The sequence below is a fragment of the Larus michahellis genome, chromosome 8 (assembly GCF_964199755.1).
Source record: "Larus michahellis chromosome 8, bLarMic1.1, whole genome shotgun sequence".
Taxonomy (NCBI): Eukaryota; Metazoa; Chordata; class Aves; order Charadriiformes; family Laridae; genus Larus; species Larus michahellis.
Genome location: NC_133903.1, coordinates 13928237 through 13945310, shown reverse-complemented (window position 1 = coordinate 13945310; position 17074 = coordinate 13928237). Strand labels below are relative to the sequence as shown.

Genomic DNA, 17074 nt, shown 5'->3' with positions numbered 1-17074 from the left:
ATAAGGAATTTCAGAGAAATTCAGGGGTTATACAAATATTCAGGAGCAGAAGATGCTCTTTATTACCATTGTGCCAGATATTGAAGGAAGCCAGAAGGAGAAATTTAGGAAAGCCATGGAAATGAGAATTGCTCTAATTCAATAACAGATTCATTGGCTTTCTAATTAGATTTGATCACTTGAGTATTTTCTATTGTAGCTGCATAAGTATCTTATAAATACCTACCACATCTGACACAGGCACTTCAAAACCATCATATAAACTGTAGAACAGATCTGCAGAAAAAGTTAAAGAAAAATATATATCTTAGTTCTTCCATGTCTTTGTTAATAATTCCCATCTCCAAGATGTCATTTTATTTAATTTTACAACATACAAAACCACTGTAAAATAACATCTGTAATAAATACTCAAAAAATAACTCAGATGATATTTTACTATTACAGCTTACAGTAATGTCTGAGTAATATCATACAAATTGTATTATAAATAGTTCAGCAGCACCAAAACATAGAAATATTACATTTTACATAATTCACTTAAGCACATGGAATTTTGGCTACAAAGGACTTTTTTCTTACTCTTCTTATAGAGCTTTAATTTGTAAAATGACTCAATTACACAGTCCAAACATAAGGCAACATGGAAAATATGTGAACACCAATGTGGGAGCAAGTGAGAATTACAAAATTGTACCAGCTATTCACGGAATTTCTACTGCTCAGTCTATTCAGGATTTCTAGCCTTATTTCATTCCGATAACAAGCAAGGTCTGCCAACTAAGGTCTTAGGCTGGGATTCAGAAACTCTGGTTTCATGTGACCTTGGGCATTTTTTCTGCCTAAGTTCTCCATTCAAAACATGGTAGTAATAATGTTTCCTTATATATCCAAAGACTGTAAGCTCCGGGAAGCTCCCTGCCACTACTTTTTGTAAAGTAATTGGTACTGTGGGACTAAGATCAGAGCTGAGCTCAGTAAGAGTAAATGTGCAATCTTTAACGTAAGACACAATGATAAAATTGTTCTGGTATTTAACAGAGGTAGGTAAATGATGCCCTTTGCACTACTGGTGGAAGTACAAGGGACTTGCCCAATGACAGTGTGCCTTGCTGACACAGCTCCTGAGTCACAGTCTTGAACTGTAATATGCTGAAGTCCTCCAGAAATACATGATCTAACAGAAATGTAGTGGAGCTGTTAACACAGCTTATTTAGTCTTATTTAGTCTTATTAAGTCTTTATTCCAAGCCACAGCAGTCAGGGGAAAAATTCTTCTTAACTTCAGTGGGCACTGAAGTAAATTTTGTCTTTAATACTATTACCTACAGGAAAAATTAATAAAGAAAAACTGGATTGCTTGGCATCTAATATGAAATTCAGGTGTCCTGTGTGTTCAGTTTTACTCAGCAGTTTTCAGCACACTTAAACACATGCTAGTATAGAAATCATGTTACTGATTTCATGAAAAGGAAGCATCATCATAATTGTTAAGTAAAATCTGGGAAATGCATCACATACATCTTCTGCATTACAAAATTGAACAAGCAGCTAGCAATAAGCTGAAAGAGATAAGTATGTAGCCTGAGCATCTGATAGATTGAGGCTGGCTACAGTAGTTACAACATCTGGAAAAGCAGTTGTATCTTTCTCTTGCAGTACACTCACCATTGCACTGCACTTAAGAACTTCACCATCACAGTCACTACCGTCTGCCAGATAACTAGTATCAAGTCATTCACAGTATCTGGGCCTTAGATCCTTTCATTTTATCACAGCACCAAAGCTCATTTTTAGAAAATTACTCATTTCTTTGTTTTCACCCTATAAGTTAACGATTTTAGGAAAGAGAACGTGATGCTGTGTCTCTCCTTAGACATTACACATAGATGGCATGGATTAGGCTTCTGGAGTTCTCTGGTTTCTCAAATCAACCCATTTTGGTGTGCTGTCACAAGGAAAGTGCAATTATGGTACAGGAGAGAGGAGGGCCTCTTTGGGGAGACATGAGAAAAGAAAGATCCTATAAATATAGAAGGTGTACACCAGAGTAAAGATTAATCATCACCTCACTAGATGTCCTAGCCATGCCCTAGTGCTGGGGATTATCACTAGAGTTCTCCAAATATTCTGAAGTTCTTCCTATTCTGGATCTTTACTTCTGATTTTACTTCGTGCAACAAAACCATGTTAAGTATGCAATCTTAATTGCGGATGTTTATGCCTCACTCTCTCTCCCTGGGTTCAGGTGTATAGACATCATGTATCCCTCCTCCGAAGGCAGCAGGAAGGAAGCACTACCTACCACAATGTAGCCATCTCAGAGCAGCTCTGCTGGTAGAGGCTGCCAACACAATTGGAATCCTAGGCATGCTTACTAGGAGTCCCAGAGGAGAGACAAAAGCTAAGCGGACCATGCAGACTGGCCTGCAAGGTACTCTGAGGCGCTTTGCTGGGCCAAAAGAAAGCAAGAAATCTGCCTCGTTCTAAGCAATGAATGGAGATGTTTTACGAGCTGCCAGCTGAAATTATTTTGGAAACACTAACACTGCAATGTACTTTCTTCTAAAGTCACAAGAGTTTCCTTATTGACAACACTTGAAATGTTTTACTGATTTATCAGAATCTTTGTGTTTTATAGCTTACTGTGAGGAACAGGGTTTATGGCAGCTGACAAGATACTCAGTCACAGCCTTGCTGCTTTTATTACCCCTAGTGACCAGTTGGACCAAGCAATCCCCATTTCTAGACTCTGCAGGGTTCTGTTGTTGCAATGATACCTGTTGTTCATAACGCCTGTTCACGTCGCTGTTTCACACCCACAACTCTTGCTGCCAGGAGAAACACAGCTCCGGTGAGCACTTCTGCAACAAAGGAGATCCAGACTAGTGCCAATGACCAGCCAAACCTGATGTCGATTTCTACCAGGAGATCCTTACTCCTCAGGAGGCAGACAGCTTCTTCAAAGGCAGCAGCTGAATACGCAATATAAACACTGATCCCAGTAAGTGTAATAAGAGCTGGGAGAGAAAAACATATTCAGCTAGTTAGCATCCATTGCAGAAATTAAAAATTAATTTGATATCACCTGGGGCTTCTTCGTCACTCTCCTTCCTGTCTACCCAGACCAGATCGCGCGTTAGCCCCTGTTTACCTTTGACATCTAGTTGAGGCTGGTTTTTGGGGAAGGGTGAGAAGGAAGTAAAGGGAGGGTTATTTTTGTCCATTCAGTTTAATGTGTTCTCACTGTTAAATACTGAATCAAAATGTATAACAGCAAGCCTCTCACAATAAAAATCCAGTCATGTCTTTTAGAGGTATCTAATGCATGTACATCTCTGGCTTTGATACTGTATTATAATGCATCCTGATTTTTCATTCCTGTGCACCATGTACAGTTGTCTACCTCTATGCAAGAAAGCTCATGGAGAGCGGGATTCTTGTATTTCAGGTCAGTGACCTGAATTTAGACTGGTTTCTCATTTTGAGTATTCTAAGTTTCGTGTGTTCAATGTAAATGTGTTCTCTTTACTGTCACCTCCCACCAAGTGTTGTGGAGTCATGAATATTCCTCACTTCCAAATAATTGAGCCAAAGACATCCTTGGAGCAGACTAAAAATAAATTAATAAAGGCACTCAAACAAGAAGCCAGATGTTTTCTGAATGAAAGGACTGTACAGAAGCTAGCAAACTTAGGGAATGGCACATCTAGCACAAGTACATGCTACATCCTGGGCCTGGCATCTATGTTACTCAAAGGACATATAATAACTTATGACTTGACTGGATCAGTGGCAGGAAAGATGCGATAGAAAGGCCCTGAATTAAAGGACTGTAGCCCAGGGAAAGTAGATACCAGAACACTTGTAGGACAAGATACTGTCTTATCTGATTCTGAGGGAGAAAAATTTTGGTCTGGCTTTCTGTTAAACCACAGTGTAAGTCTAGATGAGTCTGCATTTTTTTGCCAGAAAGAAAAGTCTGAGTAAAGACAAACCAAGACGGAAGTGTATTGGGTTATCCAACAGTCAAAATTCATACTCATATTCCTGATTTTAACCATGCTGTGATGCCTGTATCTTATTCTAGTCCTTTGCAAGGGGGAAAAAAATCACTTCTCTATAGCTTTTTTCAGCAGAAATGGAAATGACTGTTTTGTTGACATTTTCAACAAGGTATGCTGAGTTCTGTGATCCCCCTTAAATGTGGCCACATGTCAAAAACTGGGGAAGCATGTAGGATGCCCTGGGATGTGGAACATACTAGTTCTGATATTTTCCAAAAAACTCAGATTTCTGGAATTGCATCATAAAATATTTCTTTCTGCTGACAGAACTATCAATACCAAACTTGGTGAACTGGAATATCCTATAAAACTGTGCATGCCTGTTACATGCATCAAGCCTCAGTGCAGCTGAAACAGCTAAACAATACTGCCTGAGCAGGACGAGGGTCTGGTCTCACAGCAAATGCCACCCTGCATTCTGTTCACGCTGTCCTGGGAAACAGCACTAGTTGCATCTTCAGAACATATTCAAGAACCCGTCTCCTAATACTGTCTTTGTGCTTCCTTTCCCTCTTTGCAACCCCAAGTGTCTTAGGCACAGTACTCCACTCCTCAGCGGGATAATCATGCTTTGCACTTCACAGCTTTTCATCTTTCACTTACTATTTGGAGTAGTTTTCAAATAGCCTAAGCCTTTTTAGTGAATACAGCTTTCTGATGTTCTAAGGAAATAGAACTTACTTTTCTCTTTTTTTTTTTTTTTCAGAAGGAAAGCATAATGGGGATGGTTGGTCTTTGTAAGAGCATTTCAGACTAAAAAGGTCAGTCAAGACTTTGAGACAGCAGCATTTGCTTCCAGCAATCTCTTAGCATTCTCTTGTTAGAAACAGGACTGTATGATCAGGTGATGAGGGCCAATATTGAGGATCCCCTTTTCTTTTGGGGAAAATTTCTGTTTCAAGTTACATTGTGAAAAAGTACTGAAAATCTATTTGGAGAAGAAAATGAAGATGGATTTAAATCCATTTTTCCTACTTTGATAGAACGTTTTCAGTTTTAATTCATAAATCACTTTCTAAAACACTGAGGTTTTGCTTACAATAAAAATAATAGAAAAGAAAATGTAAAAGAATTTTACTAGCTTTAAATTGAAATGTTACACTCCAATTAAAATAACTCTTTGAGGTTTCCTTTTGTTACCCACAGTTTGGGGACACCACTCTAGTTCAAAACTAGTTGTTCAGCTAATCCAAGAATGCTAGCAAGACCCTTTTCAGGAACTCAATGCAAATGCCTTTGAAAAAATGTCGCTTTTCTTAACAGTTGTAAGATCTGTGCAAGGATATCAAATCCCACGCTTTACTAATTCCAAAGTCACTTTGCCATTACTCCATTACCCTGTCTGTAAAGAATTTGGGCACTGTGCTGAAAAGGTGTTAAATCTTCTGTGTTAATGGGCATAGCAAACACATTGTGTTCAACGTGTGACACAAGGATGTATGGTTGTGCATGATTATTTGCCTTTCCTGACTGTGTTAGCTTTCTATTCCAGAATCCCATCAGGACGTGAGCAGACATCAAGTAAATGAACACCAGCATTATTCTGAAAGCAAACTTGCTTAGCTTTTTTCCCCTGGAAGACAAAGTGATATTTCCCAGATATAATCTCTTATTATTTGAAATGGTTAAGCCAGGATGATACAGTACCTCCAAAAAGAAAAAGCAGTCCCGTCATTAGAAGCAGTAGGTAGGCCCTGGCAAGAATACTGATGAATCCAGTCATTCCTCCAAAAACCATCAATATGAGGCTAAGGGGCATCAGGATGACAAATGTTCCATGCATGTCTGAAGAAAAATGAAGAATGTTAATATTTTACTATTTTATTATGGTGTCATTGTACTAATAACTATTGAGTGCAGAGCCCCTGATCAGGTTCAAAGCCTTATACTGAGCTGCACAAACAAGGAGGTGGACAATCTCTTGGGTTTTCAGTTAAGTCAGCAGTAAAAGTATATGGTATGGACAAAAAGGTAACATACAGGGTAAGCCCTCCACAGGATCACAACTTGTGTTTCAAACAGAGACAACAAATATAAAGGATATGTCTGCATGGATATATTTAAGCAATTAAACTATTCTCAGCTATTAAGCCTAGCTGGACAACAAGTGATGCAATGCACATCAGGTAGTCACTGACAACCTTAATAAAAAGTAGCCCTGGTTATCTGAATCATGCAGATCACAGTGAGTGGCATTGTTTTGTTTGAGTGGTGAGATCCAGCAGATGCTTTGGTTTAACACTTTCTGTTCTGTCACATGTCCTCTGCTGAACTGATCTAGCAAATTGTTGACCTTTTCCTTTGTTGCAGCTGACCATCAACTAGAGGTAAATTTTCCCATCCAGCTCCGATTCTGTGTCTGTCAGTGTTTTCTACAGCAGCTTCACTAAGTACATTAACCTACCCTGGTTGCTTCCTCCCATGCTAAATGTTTTACATTAGTCTTTCTTGATCCCTATAACATTTTAATAGCTGTGTAAACAGAGGGTTGCTATGTATTTTTTCATATCACTCTGCTTTTTCCATCATAAACCATCTTTGTGTCACTGTTCCCTCTCATGCAATCTATCCACAATGTTCAACCCAACCTTTTTGAGAATAATAACCAAAAAAAAAGGTAATTCTAGCTTCCAAAATACAGCATTACGCATTGAAGGGACCACTCTGTCTCCTTGCTTCTAAATTTGAGGATACTCCCTGGTCTTTCCTTCAGCAAAACTGGCCATGGCTGCTGTTGCTGGCTAAGAAACCCAAACCTATAGACAGCAATTCTCAGACGTTAATGGTCAAATCAATCTTCAGCTTACTGGGTATAAACTAGTCTGTCAAAACTGTTTGCAAATCTTAGTTAAATACCAAGAGGAGAAATAGCCATGGAACTTAGTTCAGTTTTATATAGTTAGAAGTGGTTGTCAGGGATGTGATACGACATAACGTGACAGCATAGAGATTTAGCACACAATTTAGTTCTCGTATTCTAGAGGGGCAGCAGGAACAGGCCAGTCTTCTGCCCCATTTGTGCTTCCTGAGGGTATTAGGCCTGATTTTGATTCCCCACCATTTTGACATCCATGTGTCCTCTTAGATTTGGTCTTGCATGGAAAAGGCCTTGGGACAAAATCTGATGCAATTAACATTTTAAAGGTAAGAATGGTGCAACTCTGTCCTCCGACCTGGCTTTGCTCGGAAGGAAGAAACATAAACAAGCTCATCACTGGGCCTGTGCTTTGTGATTTTCCAGGCACCCCTCACTAGTCAAAGTTGCTGCTAGTAAACTATACCTTAGGACAGCAACACTAACCATTGCTATTTCTTTGACTTTGCTTTTCATGGTGTGATTTCAGCTACTGCAGCTAGGACTGTAAATTTAGGCAGGACAAGTGCAGGTGAAGAAGATAAGGCTCTGAATGTAACCTTTTGAAGTAAATGGAAAACAATCCATAACGGAGTATTCTCCTGCACAACCCCAACTCTCACAGCCTGTCTTCATAGGAGCGGTGCTCCAGCCCTCTGATCATCTTCGTGGCCCTCCTCTGGACCCACTCCAACAGGTCCATGTCCTTCTTACGTTGGGGGTCCCAGAGCTGGATGCAGTACTGCAGGTGGGGTCTCACCAGAGTGGAGTAGAGGGGCAGAATCCCTTCCCTTGCCCTATTGGTCATGCTGCTTTTGAGGCAGCCCAGGATATGGTTGGTTTTCTGGGCTGCGAGCTCACATTGCCGGCTCGTGTTGACCTTCTCATCCCCCAACACTCTCAAGTCCTTCTCCTCAGCGCTGCTCCCAATCCATTCTCTGCCTAGCCTGTATTTGTGCTTGGGATTGCCCTGGCCCGTGTGCAGGACCTTGCACTTGGCCTTATTGAACTTCATGAGCTTCACATAGGCCCACCTCTCAAGCCTGTCAAAGTCCCTTTGGATGGCATTCCATCCAGCCAATTCCTTATCCACGGAGTGGTCCATCCATCAAATCCAGGCCTCTCCAGTTTATAGACAAGGATGTTGTGCGGGACAGTGTCCAAATCACCTGCAGCTCTTTTAAAATCAAATATTTAATGGGTTGTATTTGGTTAAACAGCACTTTTATCACCTCCAGTGTTCTAGTTCAATACCTAATAACCATTTGTCTTTCTATGAAACCTGCAACTGCCTGGAAAACTTATTCTAAAATGCTGCCATGGAAACCACTCGGGAATCTGAATTCATGCCGTCTGGCATATGATATTATGCCATTATATTCCTTGATTAGAGGGACAGAATTAGTTTATAGAAGGACATGACTTAAAATATCTTTACTGTGTTTCTGTCTTCAATAATCATTTGTGAAAGAAGTTAAAACATTAGTTTTGCAGTCATTTTAGTGTTTTTAGGTTGTGTTGAAATACGTATTTATGCATTATATAGTATACATATAACTGTCTTCATTTTGATTAAATTAATCTAGTATTGAAAAAAACCCACAACCTAAGCATTTTGCACAAGAAGAGGTATGTGCACTTTCCTGTAAAACACAATTCAGTTTTCCATGTCTGTTTCTCAGCACCCGAGTTCCCTTACAGTCCAACATGAAAGACCCAATAGTTTAATCTTGAAAGTACTGAAACAAACTGATGAACATTAAAAAAGTGCTCCAGGGTTTTTTGTAGAAAAAAATACTTTAGTTGCTTGATCTGAGTTAATGAAGTTTTACACCAGCTAGCCAAAGCTCTTTTACTAGAGGTCTGACCAAACGTCTGTAAGAATGACATCTGCAGTGTGTGTCCAGATCTGTGAATTTGGCAGACATTTCCATATTACCACCCAACACAGTTGTTGATGAGCTGTTTGTGAAAGAAACGTGTGGAATGAACTAGAAAAACTGAATGGTGTCAAAAGTAAACAATTGCAGATCTAGCAGTTTTGTTAATCATCTCCTGCTAACACGCTGGAGCTTAATTGTTTCAAACTAACTTTGGATTTGTTTGCACAGCTTATAATAGCCAATAGTCTCTAGAAATCTGTAATAGTCACCTCATCAGAAATACTCCAAATGGCAGCAGCTCAGAAAAGCTTAATTAAGGACCTGTTTATCTTCCCCAGCAGTAACTAAATAGCCAGTTAGAAAGACAAAAGCCTCTAGCTGAAACAGAATGCTGGCAGTAGCTAAAACCAGTGGGGCTGCTCTGGAAAGACTTGGCAAAGCCAGGAAGAAACAGTGCACTGAGAAAGCCTGGGACGGACAGATGGACGGACGGAAGGACCGAAGGAAGGAAGGCAGGAAGGCAGGAAGGAAGGAAGGAAGGAAGGAAGGAAGGCAGGAAGGAAGGCAGGAAGAAAGGAAAACAACTTAGAGAAACAATGAGCAACAGAAAAAAACTGCTGTCTGTGGCTAAATGTGAGGCTTCTGGGCTTGAACCCCAGGGACACGAAGGCCTGGATTCCCTCCTGTTCAGTAGAGAAAAGATGATGGTGAATGAGAGCTCACAGGGTGAGGGTACCCCAGGACAATGAGCTAAGCTCTGGGCTTTGTGTTACTTGTTTTCATTTTGTGCTTTTCTTATGCAACAAGTCTCTGAGGTAAACTTTAAGACAAATTGCAGACAGTAGAAATAAAATAATGCTAGACTTGGTACAGGTGGGCACTGACAAAAACCTTTAATACTAGGAATGGACAGAATGATAAACATAAACGATGCACTGTGGTTCACATTCTATTGCTATGATACCAATGAATTTGAAAATGAGAACATACATTGGAAGTTGTCACTCATTAGGTACATATTTATTGTAAAGTCTACTGTAAGTACCAAAGCAAATTTTCACTGAAACCTCTTTGAAGGACCACCGCACTGTTGCTCAGAAACACAGCAGATCCATTTAGGTGTACACCTACAACATCAATTAGAGTTAGAATTCCTATGTACATCATTTGGGTCTTATTTCATTTGGCCTCTGAACTGGCTTTTGCTAGGTATTCCAGCCCCAGCTGTTTCCTTCTGATAGCTTAAAACCAAAAGAACAAATTGTGAAGAACCGCAAATCCCCCAGGAAAAATGTAACAGCAGCCGAAGAATAAGGCATTCTGGGATTAGCAGCAGGAGTATAAACATGTAACAGTACAAATGAAGCAGGCCCATAAACAGTGGGGAGAAGTGTGAAAGCAACTGGTTAGTGACTATTACAGGGTCCACATGCTGTAAGGAAATCTAGTCTAGTTAAACTGTACTATTAAACTAATTTTATTGAGGAAGAAACCAAGGCAGCTGTTACACTATAACATCTAAGGTATCAGTAACCACCCCTACTGCAAAGATTGTTTCCCTATAGGAAGCACTAATTTCCCTGCAGCCTCATGGTTCCAACTGCATTGGTATCTAAAAAAAGAAAAAAGAAAAATACTCTGGGGAGAATAATTAAAGCAGTTGTGCATGGGCAGCTGCACACTCAAGTCTTCATTTTATAACAAGAAAAACATTTTCTTCCAGCCATACATAAGTGGAAACCACATCCATTAACTGATCATCTCTGGATGGCTCAGGAATAGAGGAGAGCACTAAAAAAGTGACTTGTAACAGGAAATCAATCACTGGACATGATGTTCATGTCACTAAAAAAAAAATCAGGATTGTCAGAGGCTTAATCATACCTTGTAGGTATCTAAAACAGATGGTTTGTGTGTCAGGGGCAAAACAGGCAGCCATTAAGAAATAACAGTAGTTCCTCTCACGTTATTTTTCATAACACTAGCCCCAGCTCTGCAGTGTAGATGGGACGCTGCACATCTTGGGAACAAAATGGCCTCTTACATTTTGGTCAAATAACATGTTACAGATGTTGCTTTGATGTGACAAAAGAAAAACAAAAAAGAAAGCTTTATGGCAATTTGTTTTTAAACTATAAAGGGGGGAGCCACACAAAAAAACCCTCTACATTTTAACAAATTTCACCATGCTTTGAAAAAACCTTAGCCACAGCTTTCTAGGAACAGCAAATCATACAGCATTTAGTGCACAAGAATGTAGATGGGAGTAATTTTTATGTTACCAAGCAGGGGTCACTATCCAGCCATAACTGAGACACATAGGAACAGGTTACTTGAGTTTCCAAAAAGTCAAGCTCATAGAAGAGATTTGACAGGTTACATTAGTATCCAGCAAACATATTGCTTTCTTCTTTTGACAGCTCATCTGTCCTGCAAGAAGTAACTGAACCAAGTCCCGAGTACAAATTGATTTTGGTTAGAAATATTTACAAAATTGTTCATTTTGCAGGGATTTTACACTGGTGCTATCTTTAGCTAAATCTATACTAGTATTTACAAATTACTAACAATACAGACTTTGACAAATGAAAAATAGTTATATTAGAAAAAATGACCAAGAGCAACCTTTCCCCAAGGTAATTTCTTGGATTTGGTTTTGTTTGTTTTTTTAAAAGAAATTATTTTACAGAGCTGCAACTCTTGGGGAAATTTTTTCACTAGATTAAATACTGCCATTTCTTCTACACACCACCTTCCCTCCCTCTGTATGTGATCCTCAACATCTTTGATGTGATTTTGAATGTTGTGTTTCTTCTATTGGAAAACAGCTGACAGATTTCAGTTTTAAAGGTGACTTTCAGAGGACTATCTTTAATCCCAGAGGTCACCAAGAGACCCTAGTAACTGTCTAAATTGCTGTGACACTTTCATTTTAATCCTGTATGGGACAGAGGAAAATGTACATCTCCAGTAAAAATATATTTTTTTTAAATGCAGAAATTTCAGAAAAGCTAGTGGTAGGTAGTCTAGCGGTATCTTTCTTTAGACAGTGGCTGATGTTTTAAACAAATATATAGCCACGCCACAATGTAATCTGTAGTAGAAGAATATTTTATATGTTTTGGATTTGAGGGAGAGAGAGGGTATACACCATATGTTCAGCTGGAGGGAGTGGTAAGAAAAGAAATGGAAGTTGAACATACAGGAGAAGGCACGCTTATGTCTAATCCACTAGGGAAATTGCTCAACAATACACCCGCGATGTGAAAATACACCATATTCCCAGGCTTAACAAGATATAGGTTGATTGCCTGAGTAATATTGCTGGTAGCACAGAACTTTAACTTGTACTTCCAATTTTTTTAATTTGCCAGGAGATCTATTTGAAGTACGCTATAAGCCTAAAAGGAATCTGCTGAGGATGAACAGAAGAGACTGGAAATGTGGAGGGAGGGAATGTGAATGCTTTTCCTTCTCTAATGAAGGGTTTGTCTTCTGGCAGTGACCAGCACTTCTGCTTCAACTTAGACCCAGCTCCTTGCACTCAGGTATAGACTTTCTCCCATCTTTTTGGCACTTGTGTCTAGTTAAGACATGCCAGGTGAAGAATGGGCGACTGGACTCACAAAGTGTTACTTAAGTGCCTGCATTAGCAGACAGGCCCTCTAAATATTTTTAGCAATAATGGGCAAGAAACACAATTGATATTGACGGAGCACCTGAAATTCAGTCTGCCAATCGAACAGTGAGAAATATGGGTGTACAGCTGGACAGAATAAGATTAATTGCATGTGAATGTGCCTCACACAGACACCTGCACAGGCACACACACATTAAAAAATTATTTTTTGAAGTAACTGATTAAAACTGTGCAACTAGCCTGTTTGCCCCATATAGCAACACATGAAAAAATTACTGCAACTACACTGGAATCCACAATCACAGAATTGTCCTCTAAAATGCTAGTTAAAATGTGTTGCAGATGAAGAGGAAGGTTTGCCTTGATCTGCCTAAATATGATTCAGTGACCACAGTCAGAAAATAATTAAGAAAGAAGTGTAAGGGTGAAGTACAAGCTAATATCTCAGTACTTAACAAACCTAGATGTCACTTAGAAATATCTATGTTTCCTAGAAATAAGAAGTACTGGCATGGCACTTCCTACCCATAGCTGCTATTGCTGTGGGTCTGTAGCCTCACCACACCAAAATCGCACTGAAGTTGAACATCTAAAATATTTAAAACTTCACTCTTCAAGGCATTCTAATCAAACCTAGTAGGTTCTTTCAATGAAAGTATCTTTGATTTCTTATCTCGTCATTTTTAGGCAGACTACACCTGCTTATAATAAAATCTGCAAGTGTCTTAGCAGACCTGAAGTCTTTGCCCAGGAACCTAAAAATAGCACTTGATATGAGACTGAAAGATAAAAATTTTCTGAAGCTCTGAAGAGTCCGTAAACATAGTTATGTATCCAGTTTTTACTCATATTCACTATTTTCTTACACTTCATGACTACCAAAGAGCTGTCCTTTGTTTCCAAGCCAACATCATTTTTATAATAAAAAAAGCTCTGTACAGCCTCTGCATTTGTTTTTGAAGAGCTGTAATCTAAAGTATCCTCACCTGAGAAAAATGTATCTTTTGCAAATATGAACACAACTTTTGAAATGCTAATAATTTTATCCTGAAATTTTAGATTATCCCCAACATAATAGTTGAGGTGCCAGCGATCAGTCTGGTTAGGTTCAATTAACTTTGAACCCTCAAAGGCTTAAGTCATGCAGCAAATAAACATTTTCACTGATCCTCACAATTTTCAGCAACATAAGCAGCTAAGGCCCTCTGTCTTAATCAAGAAAGATTAAAGAAAAGGCACCTTTCAATTTGAAAGCACTGAGAGACAATCTGTGCTGTTAGTCTTGAATCTGTCAATACGTTTCAGTAGCCCACTGAGATCTTACTCCTATTTTAACTTATTCCTACTTTAACTTTCCAGTTACTATTGCAATACAGCTACATTAGCATCAGTACCTCATAGGCTTACTTTGCCATGTTTGCCACACTTAGCTACATCATGAGATGCTGCTCCAAAAGAATAAAGACTCTCTGAAGGATTGCTCAGGGAAATGTCTGGTTTTGAGGGAAAGAATACCATTTTAAGACACAGGACAAATGCATATATTCCACCTGCAAGGGGAAAACAGCCAGAGTCAGAGAGGAGAGGTAAGTAAATAAAAGATAAAAAAAAAGCAAGCCCATATACAAGCATGTATGAGAGAAGCATTGTACAGAATATCACACAAAGAAGCTAAATCATCTTTCAGAAGAAGCCCATTTGAAAATGTTTAGTTTGGACTTTCTGAAAACATTCTGACAGACAAATCAATCTAAAGAAAAAGACGTAAATACCAACAAACGCAGTTAGAAATTTAAAGTAATCTTTTTAAGCACGATGTTCTTCAAAGACTTTGAACATTACTTTCAGTCATTGATTTATTTTCTTAAATTCCCGCATGCTTAAGGTTTTTTTCAGTCCAAGGAATCCCACTGAAAGAGTAGATCTGTAGCTGTCTTAAAGATTAGTTTAAATGTGTGCTTAAGCGTTTTCAGTGATCAGACTCCTTTGAGGGGATTTTGAACATTTTTGCCTTTTATGTTTAACAACTGAGAACCTTCCTGAGCTATTCCAGGCAGAAACATCTTGCTCCTGTGGAAGAAACTGGCTGAACTTGACATCAAATAGATGGTCATTTCAACACTAATCACACTTACAGACCACATGCAGTGACAGATATTGTACAGATGCAAAGTCAAAACACTATCTCAAAGAGCTTCCCCTCTGAATCAGAAACGGGACCTTGTAAGTGGCCAAGGAGGGAGGGAAGGGTGGATGGAAGTACAGAAGTAATATAAAAGTTACTCACACAAAAGCTGTCTGTGTGAATCAGTGATGTTTGCATTCTCATGCCAGAAGGGGTTTACCAAAGGGTAACATTCACTCCTCACTAATAGTGAAGGGAAAAAACAATGAGAAAAAATTACGCTATAGTATCTTATTGCAATATATCCTTTCTTTTTTTTTGGCATGTACATATGATTAATATAATACTATCTGCTTCAAAAATAGTCATTCCTAGGTAGGGAAGGAAAGGAGGGGATTTTCAGTACCCAGCATTGGCCAACTTCTTCTCCCACAGGGCCTGACCGCTGAAGTCAAGAGGGAAATATCTGCTCATTTCAGTGGGGCTCAGGGTACAGCTAAGGGGAGAATTCCCTTAACCTGCTCCTTCTCCCTGCTCCACTGGAAGTAACATCCTTTCTTGCCTGTGAAGAACATTACTTACTCCTTGTTTTTAACGGTGGAATTAAAACCAAAAGTAATATGCTTGGCATACAAAGTAAACTAAATGGGGAAAATCCTATAATATCTGCATAGGGTTTATGCATCTTTCATTAAAATCCAGAACTGTCTAATACCGAGCAGGATCAAATGCAGTGCGACTACCTGGTAAACTTGGTGAGTCTTTTGCCACTTTAGTTAGCATGGAATTAAGTTAATTTTGTTTATGTTTATATTATTTATAGATATTAATGTCAAACTAATAATACTTACATAGATATAATCCATATTAATAATCCTAATATTATTTATGTATAAAAACTATATATTGTTTAACATTATTTATATTTACATTACTTACTATTTATCATTTTAATAGCTTTAACCCAGAAGTTTTGCCCCTTAACTCGCCCTAAGTCAAATGAAAAGACATCTCTTCCCTTCTAAATGGTTGACGCTTATTAAATTACTTTGAACTAAAAGTTAATGTAAAATTAGGTTACAGCAGCAAAAAATTCGCTATCCCCATGTCTCCTTCGGCGAGTAACACAAGAGATGTTCGACAACGAACTGCCGGTGGGTCGAGAGCGCCGACAGGCGAGTGGGGGCTGGTTTTCTTAAGTAAAGCTAAAAAAAGAAGCGGCTATCGCGACGGCATGCTATCGCGACAGGCCGGAGCTGCCTCCCTCCCTCCCCTCCGCTGCGCTGCGCTCCGCTCCCGGGCACTCACCGCGGCAGGTCCGCCACAGACCCGAGTGCGAGCTGAGGGCGTCCGTGCCGTTGGGCGACCTCTCCAGCCTGGAGGCATCGATGATGTACCAGAAGTCCGTCGCGATGGCCACCACGAGGAAGACGAAGCTTGAAACGCCCACCAGGGCCACGAAGAGGGAGAGGACGCCCAAGCTCACCTTCATGCCGCCGCCCGCCCGCCTCAGGCGAACCCAGCGCTCGCGCCCGCGCCGTCTCCTCAGCGGCCGCGCGACGCTCCGGGCCAGCGGGGCCCGCGGCAGGTAGCCCGCCTCGCGCCCCGCCCCGGCCGCGCGGCGGGAAGGGCCGTCTCCCTCAGTTCCTCGCCAGCCGCCCGGCGCCGCGGGAACCCCGCGTCCCGCCGCCACGCCTCAGCCCGGGCTCCCCGCGGCGCCACCGCGCCCCACTCCCGGCCCGGCCCCGCTTTCCCGCCCCGCCTGCCAGCGCCGGCCCGGTCCCGAAGGTCTGGGGACGGGAGTGTGGGGAGGGGGCGCTGAGGCAGTCCCCTGGGGAGAAGGCTGCCTTCCTGGAAAGGGAGACGGGGGAGGGGCGGTATCCTGGTAGCTTTGGCAGCTTTGAAACTCTCGGGTGGTCTCGCCTCAGGACAAAAGCCTCCTTACCCCAAACACCACTGTCCCTGAGGAGAGGCGGGAGCAGAAGCCAAGGTCTGGGGAGCAGGAAGGGTGCTGGTGTTCTTACAGCCTTTCTGCTGTTGTCTGTATTTACAAGAGATTTCCTCTTGTTCTTCCAGATGCCGACCTCTGAAGGACAGATCTAATTTGAAAAGTGGTGTGAGAGAAAGGCAGTAGCGTGGCAATTGCTGCCTGATGCAGTGATGTCAGTACCCTGCTCAGGATCGTTTCCCTGTTAAAGTATCACTGATGGCGGGAAGGACGCAAGCAGTATGCCCTCTTCCAAAAACTTCGGAAGGACAAAAAGTGATGTACTTTCCAGGGGCAGACGTGTTCATGTGTGAGCCCATAAGCCACACTTCACCTAGCCTCCCACTGATCTTCGGGCCACTGAAACCTGTTCGATAACAAGGTAAATTGCAGTAACACAACCTTGTTTTTAAATCTGCAGAGCATTTACTATGGAGTTTTACTGCGTCAGTTCACTGGCATAAAGACAGAGTGCAGGTAGGGTCAATAGGGCATCTTGTTTTGTTACTTGTAATTCA

At 40.7% G+C, this 17074-nt stretch overlaps 1 protein-coding gene across 1 annotated transcript; it reads right to left on the bottom strand.

Annotated features, from left to right (window-relative positions):
• Window positions 1-2756: 2756 nt before the first annotated feature.
• Window positions 2757-16186, bottom strand: TMEM114 (transmembrane protein 114). The gene is made up of 4 exons (XM_074597810.1): window positions 15878-16186; window positions 14732-14812; window positions 5715-5852; window positions 2757-3020 (listed from the first exon to the last, which is right to left on the bottom strand). The coding sequence occupies exons 1-4, from the start codon at window positions 16059-16061 to the stop codon at window positions 2788-2790; spliced, it is 636 nt and encodes a 211-aa protein (XP_074453911.1). The 5' UTR covers window positions 16062-16186; the 3' UTR covers window positions 2757-2787.
• Window positions 16187-17074: the final 888 nt, after the last annotated feature.